General features: G+C 51.7%; 2 protein-coding genes across 9 annotated transcripts in view; one reads left to right on the top strand and one right to left on the bottom strand.

The window, feature by feature from the left end:
- PPP1R12B (protein phosphatase 1 regulatory subunit 12B) overlaps positions 1-13,447 on the top strand; it is a 188,092-nt gene extending 174,645 nt beyond the window's left edge. For all 4 annotated transcript variants that reach the window (XM_074977280.1, XM_074977284.1, XM_074977283.1 and 1 more), the window contains one exon: positions 6,935-13,447. In XM_074977280.1, coding sequence (XP_074833381.1) covers positions 6,935-7,021 — 87 coding nt within the window. In that variant the 3' untranslated portion in view covers positions 7,022-13,447. The remainder of the gene's footprint in view (positions 1-6,934) is intronic.
- A 2,398-nt stretch (positions 13,448-15,845) lies between these two features.
- SYT2 (synaptotagmin 2) overlaps positions 15,846-22,674 on the bottom strand; it is a 182,347-nt gene continuing 175,518 nt past the window's right edge. For all 5 annotated transcript variants that reach the window (XM_074977593.1, XM_074977594.1, XM_074977595.1 and 2 more), the window contains one exon: positions 15,846-22,089. In XM_074977593.1, the coding sequence (XP_074833694.1) occupies positions 21,883-22,089 (207 nt within the window). In that variant the 3' untranslated portion in view covers positions 15,846-21,882. The remainder of the gene's footprint in view (positions 22,090-22,674) is intronic.

The raw sequence follows: 22,674 nt of genomic DNA, 5'->3' as shown, positions 1-22,674 counted from the left end.
CTGTCAGCCTGCCTAGCTTCTCACAGTTGCAGTCAGGCTAAGAACTCCTTCCACTGCCTTCCCAGAGTGGTGCTGGATGGAAGATGGAGTGGTAGATGGAAGGCTTTTAGCTCACCTAGCTGCCTGCTGCTGCTGGCAGCCGGGTGGGCTAAAACCCCCTTCCCCCTGCCCAGAGCCCAAGGGAAGCACCAGCCACAGGTGCCCCCGGCCCCCCTCCCAGGGTCCCAACCCATCCCCAAGCCCTCCCCAACTTATGCAAAATTCAGGGTGCGCATACCTCGAGCAATTACTGTATTTCAAATCCCCCAGGCTGGTTGGTTGTGCATCATAGGCCATGCAGTTACACCTCTTTTTCATACTTTTTCTTGTCCAATGTTAAATGGAGAATTAAAAATGTAAATCCGAACTCTTTCTTTCGATCCTCAGGCTTGCGCCAGGCTACTTCAGGGGTACATGTGCTCATTCAGATTTAGTTATAACTAGGGAAGTGCTGTGTCCCAACCCTTAGAGCTAGCAGACTGCCTTATTCTTCATATGTATCACAGATCTTCAGTCACTGGGAGAAACTATCCAGGGGATGGGAGGGTGCCCATCTTCGCAAATTTTCAAATCAAGACTTGCTGTCTTTCTGGAAGCTCGGTGAACACCAGTTTAGTGTCAGTACAAGAGTACATGGGCAAAGTTCTCTGGCCTGGGTAGCAGGATGTTAGGCTAAATAATGTAATGGTCCCAGACTGACTCTGCTGTGGACTCATTTATTAATTTAAACAGGGGAGCCTAACCTCAGTGTATATCAGGAAAACAGGAAATGATAGTTAACTCCTTTTCAAAGTGCTTTGACCAGGGGTCTGCAACCTGTGGCTCCTGAGCCTCATGCAGCTCTTTAAGGATTTATTTGAGGCTTCTGACGCTGTAATTGCAATGTTTTTAAAAAAAAAAAAAGACCCTCCTGATTATTTTCAATAAACAGTAAACCTCTAAAAGCCCAAAAATGAACAACTCATATCTAAACAGCAAATTATATGTGATCTCTGAAAGTTGGCTAACTTCCCCTAGTGTCCTCCAGAGAGAGAGAGAAGGGTGGGGAGTAAAAGTCAGGAAGACAGTAGTACAAACACATGTACACTGTGAGGAAATAAAATATGTAAAAGGTTTGTGAATGTCCTGCAGTAAACATGTATTGCATTACAAAGTGTTGTGTGCACACTGATCTTAAAATAGTGGTGAAAAAAAGTATGGCTTGACGTTAGGTAACTGGCTCTGTGGACATGGGAAAGTCAGTGGATGTGATGTACCTTGACTTCAGTAAAGCTTCTGATACAGTCTCCAACATTCTTGCCCATAAGTTAAGGAAGTATGGATTGGATCCATGGACTATAAGATGGATAGAAAGCTGGCTTGATGGTCGGGCTCAACATGTAGTGGTCAATGGCTCAATATCTGGTGGCAGCCAGTTTCAAGTGGAGTGCCCCAAGGCTCGGTTTTGGGGCTGGTGGTGTTCAATATCTTTATTAATGATCAGGATGAGGGACTGCACTGCACCCTCAGCAAGTTTGCAGATGACACCAAGCTAGCGGGAGAGGTAGATAGGATGGATCCAGAATGATAAATTGGATAAATTTGGAGGACTAGGCAAAAAGAAATCTGATGTGCTTCAACAAGAAGAGTCGAGTCCTGCACCTAGGGTGGAAGAATCCCAAACATTGTTATAGGCTGGAGACCGACTGACTAAGCAGTAGTAAAGTGGAAAAGGGCCTGTGGGTTATGGTGGATGAAAGACTGGATATGAGTAAGCAGTGTGTCCTTGTAGCCAAGAAGTCCGATGGCGTATGGGGGTGCAATAGGAGGAGCATTTCGAGCAGATCTAGAGAAGTGACTGTTCCCTCCTATTCTGCACTAATGAGGCCACATCTAGAGTATTGTGTCCAGTTTTGGGCCCCCAGTATAGAAAGGATGCGAATGTGCTGCAACAGGTTCAGCTGAGGGCAACAAAAATGATTAAGGGGCTGGAGTACATGAGGAATTTGAGCTTATTTAGTTTGTAGAAGAGAAGATGGAGGGGTGATTTAATAGCAGCCTTCAGCTTCCTGAAGGGGTGCTCTGAAAAGGATGGAGAGAAACTGTTCTCAGTGGTGACAGACAGCAGAACAAGGGGTAATGGTGTGAAGTTACAGAAGGAGAGGAGTTGGTTGGTTATTAAGAAAAAGTACTTCACCAGGAGGGTGGTGAAGCCTTGTAATGCATTGCCTAGGGAGGTGGTGGAATCTCCATCCCTGGCAGTTTTTATGTTCCGGCTTGACGTCGTCACAGCTTGGATGACTTAGTTGGGGTTGATCCTGCTTGGGGCATGAGGCTGGACTAGATGACCACCTGAGGTCCCATCCAGGTCTGTGATTCAATGATTCTGTGGTTAGTTATTAAGGACCGTCTCGTATTCACGTGCATTGCGGCTCTTAAATTGTTGCATTTTCACCAAATTGGAAAAAATGGCTGTTCTCGCTATTTTGGTTGCCGACCCCTGCCCTTGATTTGTGAATAAAAATTGCCAAATATTTTCATCTCCTTTAGCCAGTAGTCTATATGCTTTGGTGGCAGTGCCATTTCTCAAAGGGGTTTATTTAAATTTCAGAAAACTTCCAAACCCTTCAAAAGATTCCCATCATTTCCTCTTTCCCGTGTCACCCTCTCTTGTACCTGCCATGTGACAGATGGGTAAAGTGTGCGTGCAGTCTTTCGGTGTGTCGGATTCACTTCACCATATCGTTGTCTCTTCCAGCATTGTTGGGCTGGTATGTGCTGAGGTCTGAATTCCCATGGTTGTGTTGGTTCTCCACGTTCATTTGCAGTGTTGCATTGACCATTAAAGTGTTCAGCTGCCTGTCCTAGTCAGTGCTGTCTGCTTTATGTGTAACTTACTTTACAAGACTCCAGTTTGTGTTAGTGAAACTAATAAAACAGTACATTCAGCATGTGTGGTGGGCGAGGGGGGGAAAAGCAAGCTCTCAAAATGTCATTCTGCACTCAGGTCTGTTGTATGGGGGGAGGGATGGCCTGCTAAACCCAGGGTTGTGAGTTCAATCCTTGAGGAGGCCATTTAGAGATTGGGACAAATATATGTCAGGGAGGGTGCTTGGTCCTTCTAAGAAGGCTGGGGACTGGACTAGATGACTACCTGAGGTCCCTTCCAGTTCTAGGAGATGTGTGTCTCCAATTTAGTCATGCTTGCACAAAGAATACATAAAAGTACTTCCAGATTCCTTTTGTGCAGGGCTGAAACTTTTTAGAGGTATTTGGTTTCATTGTTCAAGGTGCATTCTTACTGGTAAAGAATATTGCCAAAGCTTGGTGGAATGTGCTCGCAAATTGTGGCCAGGCTCTGAGCTTTTCAGTAAGCAGTGAATATTGAGACACTATCTAACCTCTTCACTCCTTATGGGAACTCGTGGCAGAATTAATTACCCTTTCCCAAACCAAGAGACACCAATGATAGGACCTCAGATGGCCATTTGACTTCCTTCAAGACTTCTTGATACACCAGCACGCACCAGAGATTTAAAGGATATCAGCTCCCGGGAAGCATTGCTTGTCGGGAGACTGAACTCTGACCTGCAAATAGGAACCAATTAGATTAAATAGCTTACACCTGTTGACTCAACAGTTTGTCTGGCAGTGCTGAGTTCTGCTTGGGCTCCAAATGGAGTTGGGAGGCAGGAGAAAACCCGAGATACCACATGCTTTCCCTCCTTCACATGGTCTCTTGTATGTACAGGTTGAACCTCTCTAATCCAGCACCCTTGAGACCTGACTGGTGCCGGATGAGGAAATTTGCGGTACGACGGGAGGTCAATATTATTTAGCACATCACTAACACTTCCATTGCTTACTGGTCTCTTAGAAGACACTTAGGGGTGAATTACAGCTCAATAGCAGCACAGACCACTGAGAGCCAGGACTGGTGGCTGTAAACAAATTTTATGGACCACGGGAAACTTGGTCACAGCTGTGATAGGTGGATATCCAGGTAACTAAAATCATGCCAGATTACAAATATCAGAGGAGAGAGTTCTCGATTAGAGAGGTTCATTGATGTATGGTGGTGTCCATTCATCCCACAGTGGCAACTTAGTTTTTTCATTGGTAAAATTGACCTATTGGTTAAATTGAAATGAAGGTGCCCCAAACAATTGCTTACGTAGGCCACCAACACAACCGTTAAAGAAAGCAAAAGCCTGCTTGTTGAATCACCAGCTAACCCTTGCAACTCACAACCACATCATGTGCACCTCTGCCTCCTACAAAACATGCAGCCTTTAACTCAGGCAATGTGGCCCAGTTACTTCCTCTGTGACGTCTCGACTGCCACTGGACCGGTGTCGACACTTGTGGGTGCAGTGTAGGTTTGTAGCTGAGTTAAGGATGCGTTGGTGGTTTGAGTTGTCAATGGAGGGAATTGCTGAAGTGGTCTCTCACTTTTTTGGGAGTTGTCTGTTTTGCAGGTTTGTTGAGCCACTGACCTGCATCAAACTCAATTTACCTTGGCGACCAGCGCCAGATCTCAGATCCTGCCAGTGGGCCAGCAGGCGCTGCTCTGTGGCAGAGCTCCAGCCGGGGGCCTCCACTTCATCCAACCCCCCACATCTCCTGACCCTGTCTTCCACCCTGGGCTATTTAACACTCCCTGAGGGGGGCCCGGTACCACCACCGGTAGCGCAGGGGGCCTGGAGAGCCTTCCGCCTGCTGGGGGAGGTGTGTTAAGAGCCATCTCATCCACAGCACACCAGGCCCTGCACTTTGGGGGTTGGAGGGCGGGACCCTTGGCGGCTGCCTCACCCATCCTGTGGACGAGGTGGTCCCCCATGCTCAAGTTAACCTGCATGGCCTTGGGTGGGCTGGGGCTGGCAGCAGTGGTCGGGTCCCCCACCTAGGGAAGTGCTGCCTCTCTCTGCTGCCATGCAGTGGAGCAACAGGCTGGCCTGAGAGACAGCAGCAAAGAAGAGCAGAGGCTGCTCCATAGCTCTGCTTCCCCACAGCTCTCACCACTGCAGTGAGCATGGAGGGACCCAACCCCTACTGGCACCCTGCACTGGGCCCCACTGGTAACCTCCAAGGCTACCTCCCTTGGGGGAAGGAGGCTTGAGAGGAGGGGTGCAATGGGGATGGAGGATGAGGGCAGGGCAGGATTTGGGGGATGGGTACAAACACTCCTCACCCCTCCAAGGCTGCAGGAACCCTATAGAACCGCTTGGGCTGCAGGTGGTCCCTGGGCTGGGCCACCCTGACCTAGGTGGTCTAATGAGGAAATAGGACAGCCCATATTGGTCTTGACAGTCATTGGCATGGTTAAAGTGCCAGTGTTGCCCCTCTCTGTCCTCACCCTAGCCAGTTTTCAACAGATCATGGCAAGGCCGAGTCCAGCTATCACAGCTCAGTCTGCACCTGGGATGAGCAACCACAAAGAGTCCGTGGGCCGCATGAATGGTCCTCCTTCACCTCGGTGGGCCACAGGAGCCCACAGCCCACTGGGGTTCTACCTGCAGCCTTGCAGCCCCACTGCGTGCTCCCCTCCTCTCTGGAGCCCCACACACCTGCTCCTCCCACTTCCAGCACTTTCCAAGCACACACATCACCTGAGCTAGAATTCACAAACAGCTGATTCACAGCTGATTTCTAGGTCGGGGAGGGATGGAGTGTGAATCAGGCAATTCGTGGCTCCTCCAGAAGTGCTGGGGTGGGGGGAGGAGAAAGAATGTGGGGCTCTAGGCATGCTGGGGGCGTGTGAACCAGGGGCTCTGCAGGTAGCTTGTCCACCACTGCTGTATACCAGTGAGGTTTCTTTCATGGCACAGCTTAATACAGGAAAGACCAATTTTGTTGGATGTAAACTGCCCTGTCCTCTAACTGGAATTCCTGACAGTCACTTTCAGTTGATCTGCACAGAAAAAAATATGTTTGACTCTTTCAGCTTTAGTAACAGGGGTGGCCGTGTTAGTCTGTATTCTACCGAAACCAATCAGCAGCCATGTAAGACTTTACACACTAACAAATGACCTGAAGAACTGGCTCTGTCCCCCTAAAGCTCGTCACCTAATAAATCATTGTGTTAGTCTTTAAAGTGCTACCCGACTGCTGGATTGTTTTCTTTCAGCTTTGCAAAACTTCCTGTCTGCCCTGGAGGACTTGTGCAATGAATGCCATCCCAAGGGGGAAAGGGAATAGTCCTTCTCTGTTTTGGTTTGGACACCCGTTAACAGAAATTCCTAGTGAACACTGTGCAGGTGGGAAGTCTTCGCTGTCTGTGGGCCTTCCTCACTCTGTCAGGTGCAGTAAGAAAGCTTGTGATGCACAGGGAAGACCTGACTTGCATATTTTTTCTAAGATTAAAAAGAAGGGCAGAAAAACGTGCAGGTCTCCTTTGTCTGCCATAAGGAGACAAATAAGGGCACATGCTTAATGTTCTCAACATATGTCAGGCCCCCATCAAAGCACGGCTCTCAGTCCTAACTAGCCATTGGCAATCAATTGACAATGTTGTGGTCAGAATTATTCCCCTGTCCCAGCCCTGCTCTTGTCCTGCTGCTAAACCCATTTCGCAACCATAAGAATAAATGCTGTCTCGGAAACCGCCTCTCCGGCTACTTCGGCTTGTCATTCAAAGAACCGCTTCTGTGTGCACACATGTTCCCATCTCCCCAAAGAGCTGGAGAAATATTGCCAAGGCTTTTGGACTCTCCCATGTGCTGGCTGACCCAGCGAGCAGTGTTTGGGGAGGTGTTTGGTATTGACAGCACTCCAGCTTTGAGTGGAGTCCCTGCCCTGCTGGTGTCAAGGGTGTCTGTGCCTTTCAACCAGCCGCAGGTGCCCGGGAGCCAGGTGAGGCTTTCATGGCTCTCCCAAGAAGCTGTGTAACCCTTGCCCTGCCTTTGTCTTTGCGCAGGTTTTGACAGAGCTGAAATCAGACAATCAGCGGCTGAAAGATGAAAACGGAGCACTCATCCGTGTCATCAGCAAACTCTCCAAGTAGAACGTCGGAGGGAAGGAAAGAGGGGGTTTCTGTGCACAGCTGCCAACCCTGCCATCCAAGCACCATCCTCCTCTTGCCTCCACTCAGAAGTACGGCAAGTGTTTCAGCCACGGGAACAGTGCGCCTCGCACGCATCCAGCCCGGCCTGGCCCCTCCGTGTACATTCCCTTGGCACCCCCTGAATGCGCCCCCGGCCAGTTTTATTTTTAATTTAAGCATGTTGTGGGATCCTGGACATTTTATTCATGGGAAGAAGAAACTTGACAACTGGGTTTGAGCTGCGAAGACGTCTTGCTGCAAGCCCAGGTGTGTCTGTCTTGGACTCCAGTCTGGAGCAGAGAAGCCGCTACTGTAACAAAGGAAACAAACGATTACGTAGATGTGATCGGGGGGGGGGGGGGACAACAACGCAAGCGGGAGCTGTTACAATGAGGCTGTATGATAGCTGCCCACTTGTCATTTGGGAGTCTAGTTCCAGTGTGATGCTGTGAAAGCCGCGAGGGCTCATTTCTGTGATAGATTGTGACGACAGCTGCTTTGCACAGAGACTCCGTTCTCCGTTTGTCCCAGTAGCTGACTATTTAATGTAAGATTTTAAACCTATTGGACATCTTCCTTTCTGAGCCCTGGTCTCAGACTCGCCCCCTTACCCGCCCGTCATTTCTGCAGCCCCGGTGATGGTGTGTCCCTGCGCACTCCGGCCACAGTTGCTATCCAGGTAATAACACATGCTAATTGCAGGTGGGCCCTGTTCTCCTGGCATAAGAGTCATCAGCGGCATTGGCCAGGGTCTCAGAAATCACCTGCTGCTCTGACATGCACCTGTAACCCATCCAGATGTAAATATCGGTGCAGGGAGGTATGCATGCACAAGAAACCAGCCCCCGTCAGCCAGAAGCAGCAGGAGGTGGGTTTTCCTTTCCAGTTGCTTACAGGAGAGCAACCCGCTCAGTACTCAGAGCAGCTCTCTTGTGTCCTTGTTTTAATTTCCAGCAAGAGCAAAAACTAGTGAAAATGCAGGTGTATTTTAGCTGGCATTAAAGGGGGTGAGGGTGGAGAGCCTGATTTAGCTACAAAAAAGAGAGCCCAAATGCTGGCACAGCTGAACCAGCAAGGTTGTGAAGCCATAAGCAATGATCATTTGCCAGCTGCCTGTCATTCTACAGTGGTGAGAATGAGCCAGTACCAGCCTGTCCTGGTAACTAGATCTGTGGGGTAAATTGTCTTGATTGCTGGAAGCTGGCAGCGGGTCTTGACCTTGATGAAAACCTCAAAGGCTCCTTGGTGACGGATGTACTTAAAACACTTTGAAAGAGTTCATTTCCACGGGCATTAAGAAGAGGACTCCTTCAGCTCTTACATACTTCTGCTTTTAGCAGCCAGGGGAAGCCAGGCCATAGCTTGTTGACCCATCTGCTGCGTTTACCACTGCAGGACTGCATATGGTGGGTTACGGAAGGGGTCCTCCTTGTTCAGAGGTTGCAGTGCTCGTGCGGATGGTGCAAGTCTAGCCGCTGTGTTGACGAGACAGATGAGTAACCAGAACATGGACATTTTATACTCATAATTGCTGAAGAGGGTAAAGTCCAACTCTGTCTTTAGCATCTTGGTTATTACTTCAGTAGATGTTGGCTGGAACAATCTCTCCAGTGTTTTTAGATCCAAAACTTAGTTTCACACCTACTCTCTGGCTCCTTGGTACTCCCACCGTCCTCACAACGGAGCAGGGTGACCAAACTCACATTCAAGCCTCAGTGCCACAACTCAGGTGGCCGGTGGTATCACTTGTGGTGACGTGAGATGCCACTTTTCCTCTCGTTGTAAAGAGTTGTTGCCTTTGACACGTCTGCTCCAGAGAGGAAAAGATCAAAATGAATAATGGCCCCAGGGCCTTCTGCCTCTGAGCCTCGGACCCAGCCTTCTATTTTATGGCTTCTAGAATCCCTTAGCTTGAGGAATCAAAATGGGACAAATGCTTGGGTAGTTCCCTTCCTCACCACTTACCCGTGCAGTGCTCTCCTCTTGCACGTAGTTGTTCTCAGGGGCTTTTATGCCGACTTTGTGGCGGAGAGTTAAGTCTAGGTATGACAGGCACTTGCTCATGTTCTATGACCAATAGAGGTAAAGGTTCTACTGCTCTCAGTCACCACTGATGTTTCTGCCACCTCAGTGCGTTTCAGCTGGGTGGTTCTCTATTACCAGTCTCATCAAGGTTTTCCATTGGACAAGAACCACTATCCATTTTTTTTCCCCACCCTATTCTGCAGCATCATTACATTCTGCATTATCAGTTGGCCACTACCTGCCTGGACCATTACAAAGACTTAATTCAGGGACTCTTTCTTCCTTACTGCACTTGATCCTAATGAAGAATCTACAACAGGTCATATGGGATGCAAGAGGCATATAGTTACCTACCATGTGAAGCCAAGACACTTTACATTGGGTGTCTGTTTAGTACTACTTTTATCATCTTAATCTGTCTCATTTAGAATTCATACTAACAATATAATGTCATTGGCTAGCCAAAGTTATGAACATTTCATTGTAACACAGTGCTGTGAATACAAGCTCCTTCTGAATGTTTCTGGGCTCAGCTGATCTTTGCTGATTTAACTATCCCACTGGGGAGACAAAAGACAAGACGTGGCTTTCTTCACACCAGGCCGAGTGCATAGAAAGCCATTTGAAAATAATGTTCCCTATTTTAATCTCTAGCATTTGCCAGAGGTCTCCCATAGAACACCCTGCAGCTTTTTTTCCCAAGCAGTTGCTTTAGCGCAAACTCATTTTTATCCTAGACACTTAGCATAATTTTAATGTGCTTCTTAATTTATATGGCAGGTTTTCCTGATGAAGGATGTTTCCTGAACAAGCAGAACTCACACCCGTCTTTTTAACTAGCAGCAAAATCTAGAGAAGTTGTATTTTCTGGATAAAAATTGCTCTTTTTGTATTCAAGAGTTGGGTTTTAGCCAGTTTGCAGGCAAGGATGACCTAGAGTTGCAGTGACTCCTAGCATTTTTCCAAGCAAATATAAATTTTGTTGGAAGGGAAATGTGGAAATTAGAGTTGTGTATTCTAAACACACGGGGGAGATGCAGCGAGTGTAGGATTTGTATAAGAGGGAAGTCATTCACCTTACAGCTACTTTCCCACTCAACTTTTTTCCTGGAAGCTGAGCTTGAGAAATACTCTGGAACCTTTTTAAGTGCTTGCATATATCTTAAGTCCGTGAGCTGGAAGCTCTGTGCATCTTCACCTTTGACTAGCTAGAAAATGTAGGTAATAAAGGATCACAAACCTAACCCAGAATGAGGAAGAGATGCTCTTGCATGTGTACTCAGGTTTGTTTCATTGCTCACAGATTGTGAAACTAGGGTTTGTGGAAGTGGGAACTGATCTGCTTGTCAAAGGTGACTTTTGAGTGAAATGTGAAGGCTTGTTAAGAAGTGTACCTGGGATGCTGGAGTTTGCAAAAAAAAAAAAAAGGCACTTTCTAGTTACATAAGGAATGTAGTTAGTCTTAAAAGCTACCCGTTTGGGACAGATCTTGAGGGAGAGGCAGCATTGGTTGGAGGTTAAGGTGGGCGTTCATATTCTTGAGTAAATGTGCATGAATTGGAGTTTTGCTCTATGCTGTTAAAGGGCAATGCATTTTTAAAAAGAAACCAGAAGCAAAGCGGAGGCATGTGTCTTGGACAGGTACGTTTCCAGTCTGGCTTCAGTTCTCTTACACCCTATGACTGGAGATTCTAATCTAATGGATATTGACTTAGGAGAGTAGTCAGCATCTCGCTGTACCAATATCGATCAGCTGTTAGCTGAAGTAGTGAATCGATTAATCTGGAGAGCCGGCCAAATGTGCTTCAGCTGATCAGAGATCAGCTTCTCTGGCGTGTGCAGGGTTTATAAATATGCCGTACTCTTACGAATAAGCTGGTTTCAGACTGGTTAAGGGGGTTTGGTTTTTAGTTGGGTCAGTGAGTTAAGTTGCCCATACGGGAATTGCACTGGCTGGCACAAGCTCTATGTAATTTAAAAGCACTTCATCATAAAGTGCTGCAGAGGGTGCCCGATTGGTTTGGGCTTCACTGGCCATTACAGGTCTCGCTCCGTTACAGCTATAAGTCATAATAAAATTGGAAAGCATGACCAAGAATCAGTTGACAAAGTAATGTGGCACCAGTACCATACTAGTCTTTATGGATTGTGATGGGGCCATGGGTGAAAGGTCAATTCAGTCCTAACCCTGTTTGGAAGGACCTGATTTAAGTGTCAGGGTTGTGAATGTTGTGCCGATATGTCTCAGAACGAAGAGTCTGCTAAACTGAGCTAGTAAATTCATGTGTTCGAGTTTAGTTGGTAAAAAGCAAGTTAGGTGTTTTCCAAGCCATACTGTACAAAGCTTCTCCATGTGCGGTACCCCTCAGCTCTCTGCAGGGGAAAGGACGTTCCAGCCCTGATCCTACCCATCCTGCTTAGGGCCAAGCGAGCTGGTGAGAACTTCACCAGCTTATCACCACGTAGGTTGAAAAGATACTGCTAACGCAGAACTTACTCCTTGTGTGTAATGCCTAAGGCAAGTCTTCAGGGACTGATAACCCAGCCTTCATCTCTGAGGGCCTTTCTTGAGTCCGTTTCCTTCATCCATCAGCTTGGTAGAGCCTCTGACATCCAAAGGTGCCAAGCTTTGACATGCTGGTCATGTACATATGCTTTAAAGCTTCCACTTCTCCTTTCCTGTCCTCCTCCACCAGATGCCTGAGAACAGAGCCCTAACAGGCTTTTTCTAAGCTATTTACGCTGCCAGTACATTCATCGCGCCTAAATGTTCTCTTCTCTCTGGTGGTGAGTGAGGGGCCAGCCTGAAAAATTCCAAGGGAGACGTCTAGGCTAAACCAAGTGCAGATTTGCACTGAGCCAGCAAGGGATCTCTCTTTACCATCCCTTGGGTGTTGAAAACAAATCAAGGTCTGGAATCTCTGTTATGCTGAACAGAATTCAGGCGTGGTTCACAAAATATGGCGTTGTGGAAATGGCCTGTGTTCCTCCCAATAAAGGCCTTCCCTAAGTGAGAGCCTCCAGCATTGCTGTATAGGGTTGCTTAGTTGCGTGTCCTTGACGATAACGTATTGAAGAAACACCCCCTTTTGCTAGCTAGTGATTGGGTTTTTTGATGCGTCTTTCATAGATTTATCCAGAGCCCGTTTCACAGGGAGGAAGCGTTCCCTTGCCCCCAGTCGGGAGTACACTCGCAATTGTTCTGGGATGAAAGCAGCATAGTGACCGGTCACTCCCCATGACCACAGGCTGCAGCATGCCTTTGCCTGCCCACTGTTGCTATTTGGTGGCCGATCAGCTGTAGTAGACAGCAAGAACTCCTCCTTTCCATGGGTGCGGAGAATGAAGATAGAGCTTTGCAGCTGTCATTGGCGAGGGGGCTCTGGAGTCAGTCTGACCCTTCCAAATAACCTCTGGCTGTACTCATGGTTCACTGCTTTGTGGTAGGTTCCCTTTTCCATACTTCCATCTTGATTATTTCCTGTCCCATTGGGCTATTTCCATCCTAGCTGATCAGAAGCACAGAGCAGCTCTTTGAGACTGTTTGGAACCAGTATTTTTCCCTCAACTCTCTGCTTTCACCACCACCTTAAGAGGCAGATCAGTGTGGGAGCTGAAGTGGGTTGGAGCCTAGAAAGTAAAAGGGGCTTTTAAGAAAGAGTTGAAATAATGTTGGGGGTGTGTGGTTGGTTTCTGAACGATGGTGTCGCTCAGTTCAGCATCTGTGGCTAGAGCCATCTTTGTGGTACTATGGACTCCCCAGCCCCAGGGGAGCATCCCATGAGCAGCTCGCACAAGGCTGTGCCTGAAATTTGGACTAGCTCTAGGGTTGATTCTTCTTCTTTCAGTCCCTTTCCCTAATGGTGAACCTTCTAATTCTGCCTGGGTTGGGGATTGGGTACTTGATTGCTGTGGTTCCCTGGACAATGCTCTGGTTGTAGCAGGGCAAAGCACTTGAGGGGCATTGTTTCCCTGGGCACATCCTGTCGAGGAGGCCAGGTGCTTTCCAGGGAGGATCCGTGCCCCTCGCCCACTAATCTTGGCAGAGATGAATTGGTGGTGGTATCGGTGGACGCCTTTCCAAGCAGTAAGTGTGCTGTACTTTACCCTTTGTAAGGAGAGTTTTACAGCTCGTTGTAAATACGCTACTTGGAGAAGACAGGAGTAGCTTCTGAAATGGTGGGGAAGAATGTATTTTTATGCAACTTTTGAGTGGCCTTTCAAACCCTGAGATGAATGATTTGTTTTACTGGTTGTTGTTATAAGGTATGTGTTTTGAAAGTTTGGAATAATATTCACATCTATATGATGCTTGTAAACACAACAGTATTTATAAATGGACAAAATAAAACAGTGTTTTAACTTTTGCCTCTGTCTGTCTAGCAGGGCAAGAGAGCTGTGTCTTCAGATGCAAAACAGATCTGAAGATTTCCCCTAAAGTCCACCAGACAGGCCAGGCCAGGTCAGGTCAGAAGTGGGATGGGTTTTTGCCTACTCCTGGGGCTGTTAACTTTAAAGATGAAGTTAAAAGCACTGAAAAATCGTCATCTTTTATCACACTCTGGTGTTCTAAAGTCTTACCGGCAATTGCACACAGTTCTTGTGTTTTGCATTAGAAATACCTGGCTGGGACTCACTTGATGGCAAGCCAAGCATCGGTTCTGGCTTCAGCCCATTGCAACCTGACTGGGGCAGAGTGGTTCATTTTTTGTACGTCTACACAGCAGCTTTGAAATAGCTTATGTGAAAATGGAACAGCTACACACACAATCCATTTTGAAATGGAATCACAGAATCCTAGGACTGGAAGAGACCTCCAGAGATCGAGTCCAGCCCCCTGCCTAAAGCAGGACCAACCCCAACTAAATCATCCTGCCGCTGCCCTGTTCTTGTCTCATCGTTTGGGTTAAAGGTACTGGGAGGTGGAAGTTGCGATGCATTTGCCTGCACTTGCTACGCATGGCCAGCAGGGGGAGACCTTCGCCCGGCTCCAGCACTTGGTTTACCTGGTAGAGTTGGTTCACAGAACAGGGCTGGAAGGGACCTCAGGGGTCATCTCGTCCAGCCCCTGCCCAAAGCAGGATCAACCCCCACTAAATCATCCCAGCCAGGACCTTGTCCAGCTGGGACGTAAAAACCTCTAGGGATGTAGATTCCACCACCTCCATAGGCAACACATTCCAGTGCTTCACCACCTCCTGGGGAAAGAGTTTTTCCTGATATCCAACCGACACCTCCCCCTCTGTAACTTCAGCCCATTGCTCCTTGTTCTGCCATCTGACACCACTGAGAACAGCCTCTCTCCATCCTCTTTGTAATCCCCCTTCAGGAAGTTGAAGGCTGCTATCAAATCGCCCCTCACTGTTTTGTAAATGAAATAACCCAAATCTCAGATTCTCCTCATAGGTCATGTGCTCCGGCCCCGTCGTCATTTTCATTGCCCTCTGCTGAACCTGCTCCAGTGTGTCCTTGTCTACTTCTACACTTCTCTAGATCTCCTGGAAATGCTCCTCCCAATGCACCCCAGTGTGCCACTAGCCTTCTTGGCTACGAGGGCACCCTCGACTCATATCCAGCCTCTCACCCACCATAATCCCCAGGTCCTTGCCTGCTGCACTGCTGCTTAGCCAGTCGGCCCTCAGCCTGTAGCAGTGTATGGGATTTGCCCATCCCAAGTGCCTCTGCACTTGTCCTTGTTGAACCGCATCAGATTTCTTGACGTCAGATTCACGTTGACTCCTGGCTGTTGGGGGGTGGAGGGAACCAGGTGAATGCAGGTTCCAGCCCTCTGTGTGTGCTGCATCGAGCTCATCTTTGGGGAGCTCATCCCCTAGAACTAGACCCAGACCCTGCACACGGGGAGAGCTATAACTAACTGCACATTGAACAAGCTCAACCCACCCCCTGCCACCGGGTGTGGGCTTGTCTGGCAGAGGGGGCCTGGCAAGCTGCTCTCCTTCTGAAGGGCCTGATTTTTCCACGCCTGCTATGGCTTCTCAGACAGGTGAGGTCTCCAGCCCCTGATTGTGGGATTTCTCCTTTATGCAGAGCCATCTGGGGCCCCCTGGCTGCAGCCTCCCCCAGCCCCTGTGGCCCTTAATAAGCTGTTCTGATGCTTCATTCCCTTCACAGCTCCCTGTTTGTGTCTTATTTCCGGACTGAGCTTGTCTAGCATGTGGTTTTTTTGGGGTGGGGGGTGGGGGGGTGGTTTGTTTGTTTTTTGGTTTAAACCTACACAAACCAAATCCAGATCAAGTGGTAAAAATCACAGTGCCCTTATTACAGCCCCTGTGCCTGCTGCATTCTCCCCCACCTGCCCTTTGGCCATGAAAGCAAACCTGTACGTTGCTGGAAGTGCTCGACCCGGCCCAGGATGTGACCTGCTCTTGAACTTTTGTCTGGTTTTGACTGGCTGTCTTCTCCAGCACCCCGGGTTCACCTATGGTTCGAACCTGCTTACTGCTTCCGTGCCCAGGGCGAGGTCGCCCATGCCGGTGCCAGGACCTGGGAGCAGCACATTGATGCAATCCTAAGGCCTGCTAGCGTGGGTGAGGTTGGCAGTGCCCTGGCTAAGTGGCAGTGGGGCCCTGACCCTTCCTTAGCAATTGCAGCTGGGCTGTGGCAGAGCAGCTGTGGGCCCCTGGCTGCAGGGGTGAGGCAGCAGCTCCTTCCCAGCCGGCCCCAGCCTCAAGCCTCCCCTAACCCTAGGCAGCACCCAAGGCCCTGGCCTACTAACAGAAGAGGCAGACCCGGCTGCGGCTTTCAGCGCGTTTCTTTAATAAGGAGACAGACATTGTTACAAAAGAACAGTGACGAGAGACAAACGAGGGAGTCCACAGGAGGGTGGGGCTGTTAAAAGCAGTTTCCTGCTGGAGTCCAGTGCTGCAGTGACAGGTGCACTGGGGTGACGCCAGAAGGGGCTGAAGGATCTCATAGCTGGGGTGGGGTATTTGAGAGGGGGGGGGGAAGGGCAGCGTCCTTCCCCCTCCCAGAGGGGAAGAGCAGCAGGGCTGTGAAGGCAGGACCCCCCCCCACCCTGGTGTTTGGACGTCAGGTTTTGAAGACTGCGATCTCTTTCCTTCCCAAAGGCTGCAGCCCTGAGTCCCTGCAGCTGCTAACCAGAGGCTGGGGGGACCTCCCCATGCACCGGGGGGTGAAGGCTCCTTCCTCAGGGTCAGCTGGGTTCCTCTCGCTGGCTGTGCCTTTTGCCAGCAGGGAGGCCAGGACTCAAGCCCTTCAGCCCTGGTCCCTTGCTTGGGCTCCCTCTGGTGCTGAGAACTGGATGAGTTCTCCCCTAGCTGCAGCCTTGGCTGCTCTCAGTTCTGGGCTGCAGCAGCCAGCATGCCCTCTACCTCTCTCCTGCCATCCCCACCCACTCCCTGCATTGCTGCAGCTGTGGTCACAGCTCCCAGGGCTGCAGCAGGTGTGATAGGCACAGGGGGTCATTCTGGTCTTCTCTCCATAGCTCCTGCATAGCCCAGGCCAGCACCAATGTGCCCCCTCACTTGCGGCTGAGACAGCCTCCCAGGCTGGGGAATGTCTGGTCTGGACTGAAGCCTCTTAATGCCCCAGGCTCCCCCTGGCCCTGGGTCATCTGTCCCCCTGGCTCATGCCACACCCTGCTTCCAGCAGGGCTGATGGGTCTCAGCTCCCTGGCACAGCCAGCAGCACCAGCCTGCAGGGCTGCAACAACCAGCCCCACTTGGGCTTGATCCCTCTGCACTGAAGGCAGCAGAGAGACTCAAGTCAGGGTGTGGTCCACCTCCCCCTAGGGTACATGATGTTTGCCCCCAGCCCTGAAGCTCGAGAGCTGGTTTAAATGCTGCAGCACAGCCCAGCCTTAGCGTCTGGGAGCTGCATAGCTGGCCAGGAAGCTGCCGTACTACCCCCAGCTCAGTCACACCTGTAGCTGTGGCCAAAGAGCCAGGGTCAGGCTGTGTTGAGCAGTAGAGGGCCTGATCCTCATCAGTCAGCCAGTAATGCATCAGGTTCCTTTGGGTCTCAGTTCCCTGCAGGTGCTCAGCGTACGACAGCCAGGCTGGTAGGTGTCACCAGGGTGGGCATGAAGCAGCTCTCTCAGTTTGGGCTGTAGCTCCCCTGTCTGCCAAAGCATCCAGCGTTTGCCCCAGCAGGTACCCAAGGGATCCCAGTGCTTCAAATCCTGACGTTCCAAACCCAGTGCTACAGAGCTCAGGCTTGGGCTTAGCTCCCAAGCCATGGTGAGGACTAACCTCCAGGCCTTGGCTATGAACCCACAGCCAAGGCTAGCAGCCTGAGCCAGCCCTCCCCCACCATCAGCTGCCAGGAGAAAGACGGGGGGAGATCCTTGATGAAACACAGGGAGAGACGTTACCAAGAGGGGCCAGGAGGACACATAGGATCACCTGTTGGCCCATCCCACTCCAGGATCCTGGTAGGCCGGGATCTAATATGGCTTCTAAGTTTGCTTTGACAGTAAAATGCATCAACACGGCACAGGATGCCAAAGCCACGATGTTGCTGCTATCTAGACACGGCATAAATTCAACACGATATGCTTTTGCACAGAGATTACACAACACACATGACATTACCCCCCGGACTGGCTTGTTAGTTACCCCTCAGACAGTTTGGAATGGATCAGGCATGCTTTGTTCCTTATCGCTTTTAAATGGCCTTTTACTGAAATTAAAGGGATATTGTTGAGCCTTCTGACGTGGCCAAAACTGGTGAGGGGCTTTTAAGAGGACTTCATCTGTCCTCTCAGGTCAGATAAATCCATTTACAGCCCCTGGTAAAAATAATGCCGCAGCCTGGGTGCGGTTCTGCCCCTGGACAGTGGCTCAGAGGAGGAGGGAGATGGAGGCTGGTCTAGCCATGCTGCTATTTACATGGTGGTTTTCTCTCATGCATTGTTACCGAGGCGGGCTGCTGGGCAGCGCTGGCTATATACACGTACCTGCATGCACGAGGCGTTGGCTATGGCTCAGGTGGTGGCGGGGGAGGAGGGTTTTATTTTCTATTTAAAAAATCAAGTATGAAAGTCACAGTCCCCCCTTCCTCCCCCTTTGGGGCCTGAGTGGCGCCAGGGGAGGGGATGCAAAATGGAGCCTGGTGGTTCATGGAGGCGGTATCTACCCTGCCCCACACCTCCCACTTGCGCCCAGTGCTACCCCGAAGCAGGGGCTATTGGGCTCATGTCCTGCTCCCCCTGTTGTGCTGGGTCAGTGCTCTCCCCCTATCCCAGGCAGGGTTTTAACCCTCCCTGTGCCCGAGGAGCATTAAGCCACACGAGAGGCTGAGTCAAGCACTCAAGGGCGGGACGGCCGGAGGGTGGGGGGTGGCCAAGGGGTGAGGTGAAAGCAGAACATGTCAGGTTTACTCCCAGGAGTAAGTAACTCCTCCGCTTGGAGCGCAAGCCCTGCACATGGGTGTGTTCGTTAGGGCATCTTGGGCCACTAACGATCCCACTAACCTTCCACAGCCTGGGACACACCCCCTGCTGTTAATTCTAGAATGGGAGCAGGTCCAGCTACATCTCCCCCAACCACTGCCCCCTAAGACCGAGCATTGGCCCAGGCCTGCAACTTTTGGGAGCTGCTTCACTCCTGGCCCGCTGCAGCACGGAACCGTCGCCTCAGGTCGCTGAGCCCCTCTGCTGTGCAGCCAGACTAGCCGGTCAGCTGGGGGGCACCGAGCTGGAACACGGGGCGCCCGTCTCCAGCAGCCACCTCGTGGCCGTTAGACCCAGGGACAAACGTAATCTTCCCTAGTTACGGCTGTAGGACTGCGCATCTCTGCCCCCCACCCCAGCCCCAGGTGCCCAGGGGTGGGGCCCAAGGGGCTGTCCTTGGGAGTCACTACTGAGGCAGGCAGTGAAAGGTAAGGGATGTGGGGGCGGGAGGGATACATGTAACAAAGGCTTAGGGGAAACGGGGCGGGGGGGGTGTTTCACACCCCCCCATGGCCAGTGCTGTGCTAGGGCATGGGGGGGGGGTGAAATTGACATGGGTACTGGTGAATTTCATCTCCCCAGGAGCCCAGCCACACGGAAGCTCACGCTGCGCCCTGCTTCCTACTCACAGGCCTGTAACTCACAGCGGCTTGGCTCTGCAGGCGGCGTCTATGAATCAGCAGCTGTGGGGCTGCAAAGCAGGGGCAGGACCCCCACCCCGCCCTTCTCCTTTTCCCCAGGGCAGGAGCAGTCCCCGCCTTGCCCCTAGCCTAGCTGCTAGCCATGGGGCTAGTCACAAGACATGGGCTGTCTTCAGTGCCCCGGGCCAACTCCTGCATAGGCTGGGCCACCTCCCTGCCAGGACCATGGCGCTGGTGCTCGGGGAGCATGGTGAGGGCGCTCCAGAGCTGGCTGTCCGAGGGTGGCCAAGAGGTCCTTGGCGCGAGCTGAGCAAACGGTCCAGACTGGACCAGGCCTGACCATGCATAAGGAACGGAGGCCCCTGCCTGGCTGCATCCCACTTACTGCTGTCTTGTACTGTGGGTCACCGGAGACAAAGCTGCTACCACTGACAGCCCCTTAGGGCTGGGCCCCGGGACACTGCCTGACCTGGTCAACGTGGCACAACACTGGGTGAATTGCGGTGGGGGGCGGGGCGCAGGGGTCCTTGGAAGTCAGCAAATGCTGTACGAGGGGGATGGGCTGAGTCTGATTCCTTACCAGCTCCAGCCCTGGCCCCCGGAAAAGGGAGGCAGGGGCTCACCAGCCACTGCTCTAATGGGAAAGCTGCCTTCAGTCAGCACCCGGGACAGGGCCTGTAGCGGGGGCAAGGCAAAGCACCTGCAATGGATTCACCAGCCAGCCGGCCTCGGCCACTGGGGCACCGTTGGTCCTTGTGTGGAATGGATTCATCCCCCCTGCCAGCCCCAGCAGGTCCCTGCTTAGCTGCTTGCGACAGTGGGTGGGGATGATTGTGGCCACCCTGGAGCGAGCTCATCTCAAGGGGTTTCAGGGCAGAGCCCCACATTCAGCCTTGAGCGGGGGGCTCACCCCAGTTGTAGTGGTGGCAAGTGTCTACCAGGGTTCCTGCTCACCCACAGGCCCCAGGCATTAGAGCAGCTTTGGGGGGGCCACACAGAGTCCCAAAGGCATATTTCTTCTCTCAGCCCAGTGCACAGTTAACGCCATGGAGTGGAACAACTCCACCAGCAGTGGGCACCTTGGAGGGACTGTCCCAGCAGTAGACTGGGAGCGCCAGGGCTGAGGCTGCCTCAGAAATTTGATGGTAACCTTCCTGCCCCCTGGGCAGTGTGGGCTGGGTGGTGCTGCCTGCTGTGAAAAGACTGTGGCCTCGGCCCTTTCGTGGAAGGGAGAGAGGCCAAACTGGGCGTGGGTCTGTTAGCCCTGCTGGCCTGGATCACCAGCGGGGCTGTGGGCAATCCCAGTTTGTCTTCCCTGCCCCTGCACGAGACATGGGCTTTCCCATATCCCAGGGCCTGGCTTCTTCCTCCCACCCACCTTGCAAGCCTGTGAGGAAGAAGGCCTTTAAATGAGGCCCTCCCACCTGAAAGGGAGGCAGAGAGGAGCCTGGCCCTGGCCGCTCCCCCAACACAGCAAGCACCATAAGCACTGAACTAGCAGGAGCTGGGGGCTCCCTGGTCAATGGGCAGCCCTGCAGCGAGGGGAGGGGGGGCCCTGAACCCACTTCTGCATCAGCAGCATAACCACGTGGCTAGAGCTGGCGGCTCCCCACCTCACAGGGAAAGAGACGCAACTTCAACAGGCCGGCACAAGCCAATGCTCCGTTCACCCAGCAGCTGCCCCCCCTGCAGCCACACTGGCAGCCTCCCCAGAAGGGCTTTGCCCCTGCTGCAGGAACACCCCAGCGCCATGCTCTCGCCTTTGTTCTGACGCCCTTGGCGTGTAAACCCTCCCGCTGGCCGTTTCTGGGGCTGGGTGCCAGTGGGCCGTGCAGCCTCAGAAGAACAGCTGTGCGGTGCAGGATGGGAACTCAGCCCAGCGCTGCCTCCATGTATAACATTGCTTGGCCTACGGGGCCGGCTTTAAGCACAGCTGACGCTAGGCTCTGACTGCTCAGGGTGTGGGACAGGGCGTCTGTCAGCTGGCCTGGCAAGGAGTATTTGCATGCATTGCCCATGGTGCTGGTTTTTTCAAACCCAAGCCTCGGTCCTGCACCATGATTGGGCGCATGACCCTTCAGTTACCATCCATACAACACCCGTATGGGCTGCGAGGTTCCATACGCTCCCTCGATGGCACAGAGTGGCAGTGACACAGGGCGCAGGCCCAGCTATGCCCCCTCACACCGGAAGGCACTAAACCTTAAGCTGTTCGCTGGAGCCACGACCGTTCCAGTCCCCACGTGGCTGCTGTCTGGGCGACTAACAGGGATCAAAGCTATGGCATGAAGGTGCCCAGATGTCCCATTGTACATATCCCCAAGGCAAGCACAGTGTGTCTGGTCAACTCACATATTCAGGCTCAGCTGTCACCTTAGCACAACGTGTGACGGGCCGAGTGTAAAACCGCAGTGAAAGGAAGATGCTGCCCGGCCCCAGCCCGGCGATGCTGTGGCCTGCGGCAGAAGCTGGCTTTACCCGTTCCTAGAGCAGCCCGTAGAAACAAAGAGCCATGCAGCCAATGGGGGGAATGAACCAAACCAGCCCCATCTTTGACGATTTCCCCTGATTGCGCTCAGGACTGCCTGGGAACCCTTCCATGGCCACCACAGGGTAGTGCAGCTTAAAACAAAATGGAAGCAAAACTGAAGGTCGCATAACTGAGGTATCGCTAGCGCTGGGTCGCTGAAAATGTCATAGGTGATGCTGGGCGAGGGACCGTCCTATTTGTTCTTTCCGAGAGAGGCGTCCACCTCTTCCTCTGGCTTCAGGGAGTGCCACTGGGCAATGGGCCTCCTGGGGTTTGCCAGCATGTCGGACCAGTGCCGGAGCTCTGTGCCGCTGGCGTTGGAGCCAACGAATATCTTACCGATGGCTTCATTCTTTCCCAGCTTGTCGTAATCCAGGACCGTGATCACCACCTGCACTTTCTGTGGTACACAAAGGCCGTGTTAGTGCCAACGTCAGTGATGCAAAAACGGCCTAGTGCTGCTCAAAGCGAATATAGTCAAGGGTTCCATGCAGCTGGGAGACAGGTACCAACCTGGCCAATGAGGCCTGGCTGCTCAGCACCAATGCCCAGGAAAGCAGGTTCCCAACACCCCTAGGGAGCTAGGCAAAGTGCACCCAATAGCTCCCTGTCTTGTTGGACGGGTACCTGCTGGAGAGACAGATCTGGCCTGAAAAGGAGCTATGGAACATGGGCAGAAGACCAGCTCCTTGAGTCCATGTTCTGCCTCGCCCGAGGCAGAGCCAATACAAATGTGTGCATAGCACCACCCAACGGCTGCACCATTTTTAACGGCCCTGGTACAGTTCGTGGGCGGCCGGATGCAGTAGGGACAGGCTAAAGGTGCTAACACCAATATGCATGCTGGGTTGACAGCACCTTTAGACCAGTGTCATTGCACCAGGACGCTATGGCCACACTGCTGCGTGAGTTCAAAATAAGCTAGTCTGGAAGAGATTTTTCCAGACTAGCTTATTTCAAACTAGTGCAGCTGCACACAAAAACT

This window comes from Carettochelys insculpta, chromosome 26, assembly GCF_033958435.1.
Source record: "Carettochelys insculpta isolate YL-2023 chromosome 26, ASM3395843v1, whole genome shotgun sequence".
In the NCBI taxonomy this organism is placed as follows: Eukaryota; Metazoa; Chordata; order Testudines; family Carettochelyidae; genus Carettochelys; species Carettochelys insculpta.
The sequence above is the reverse complement of the archived record's forward strand: the minus strand, read 5'-3'. Positions and strand labels throughout refer to the sequence as shown.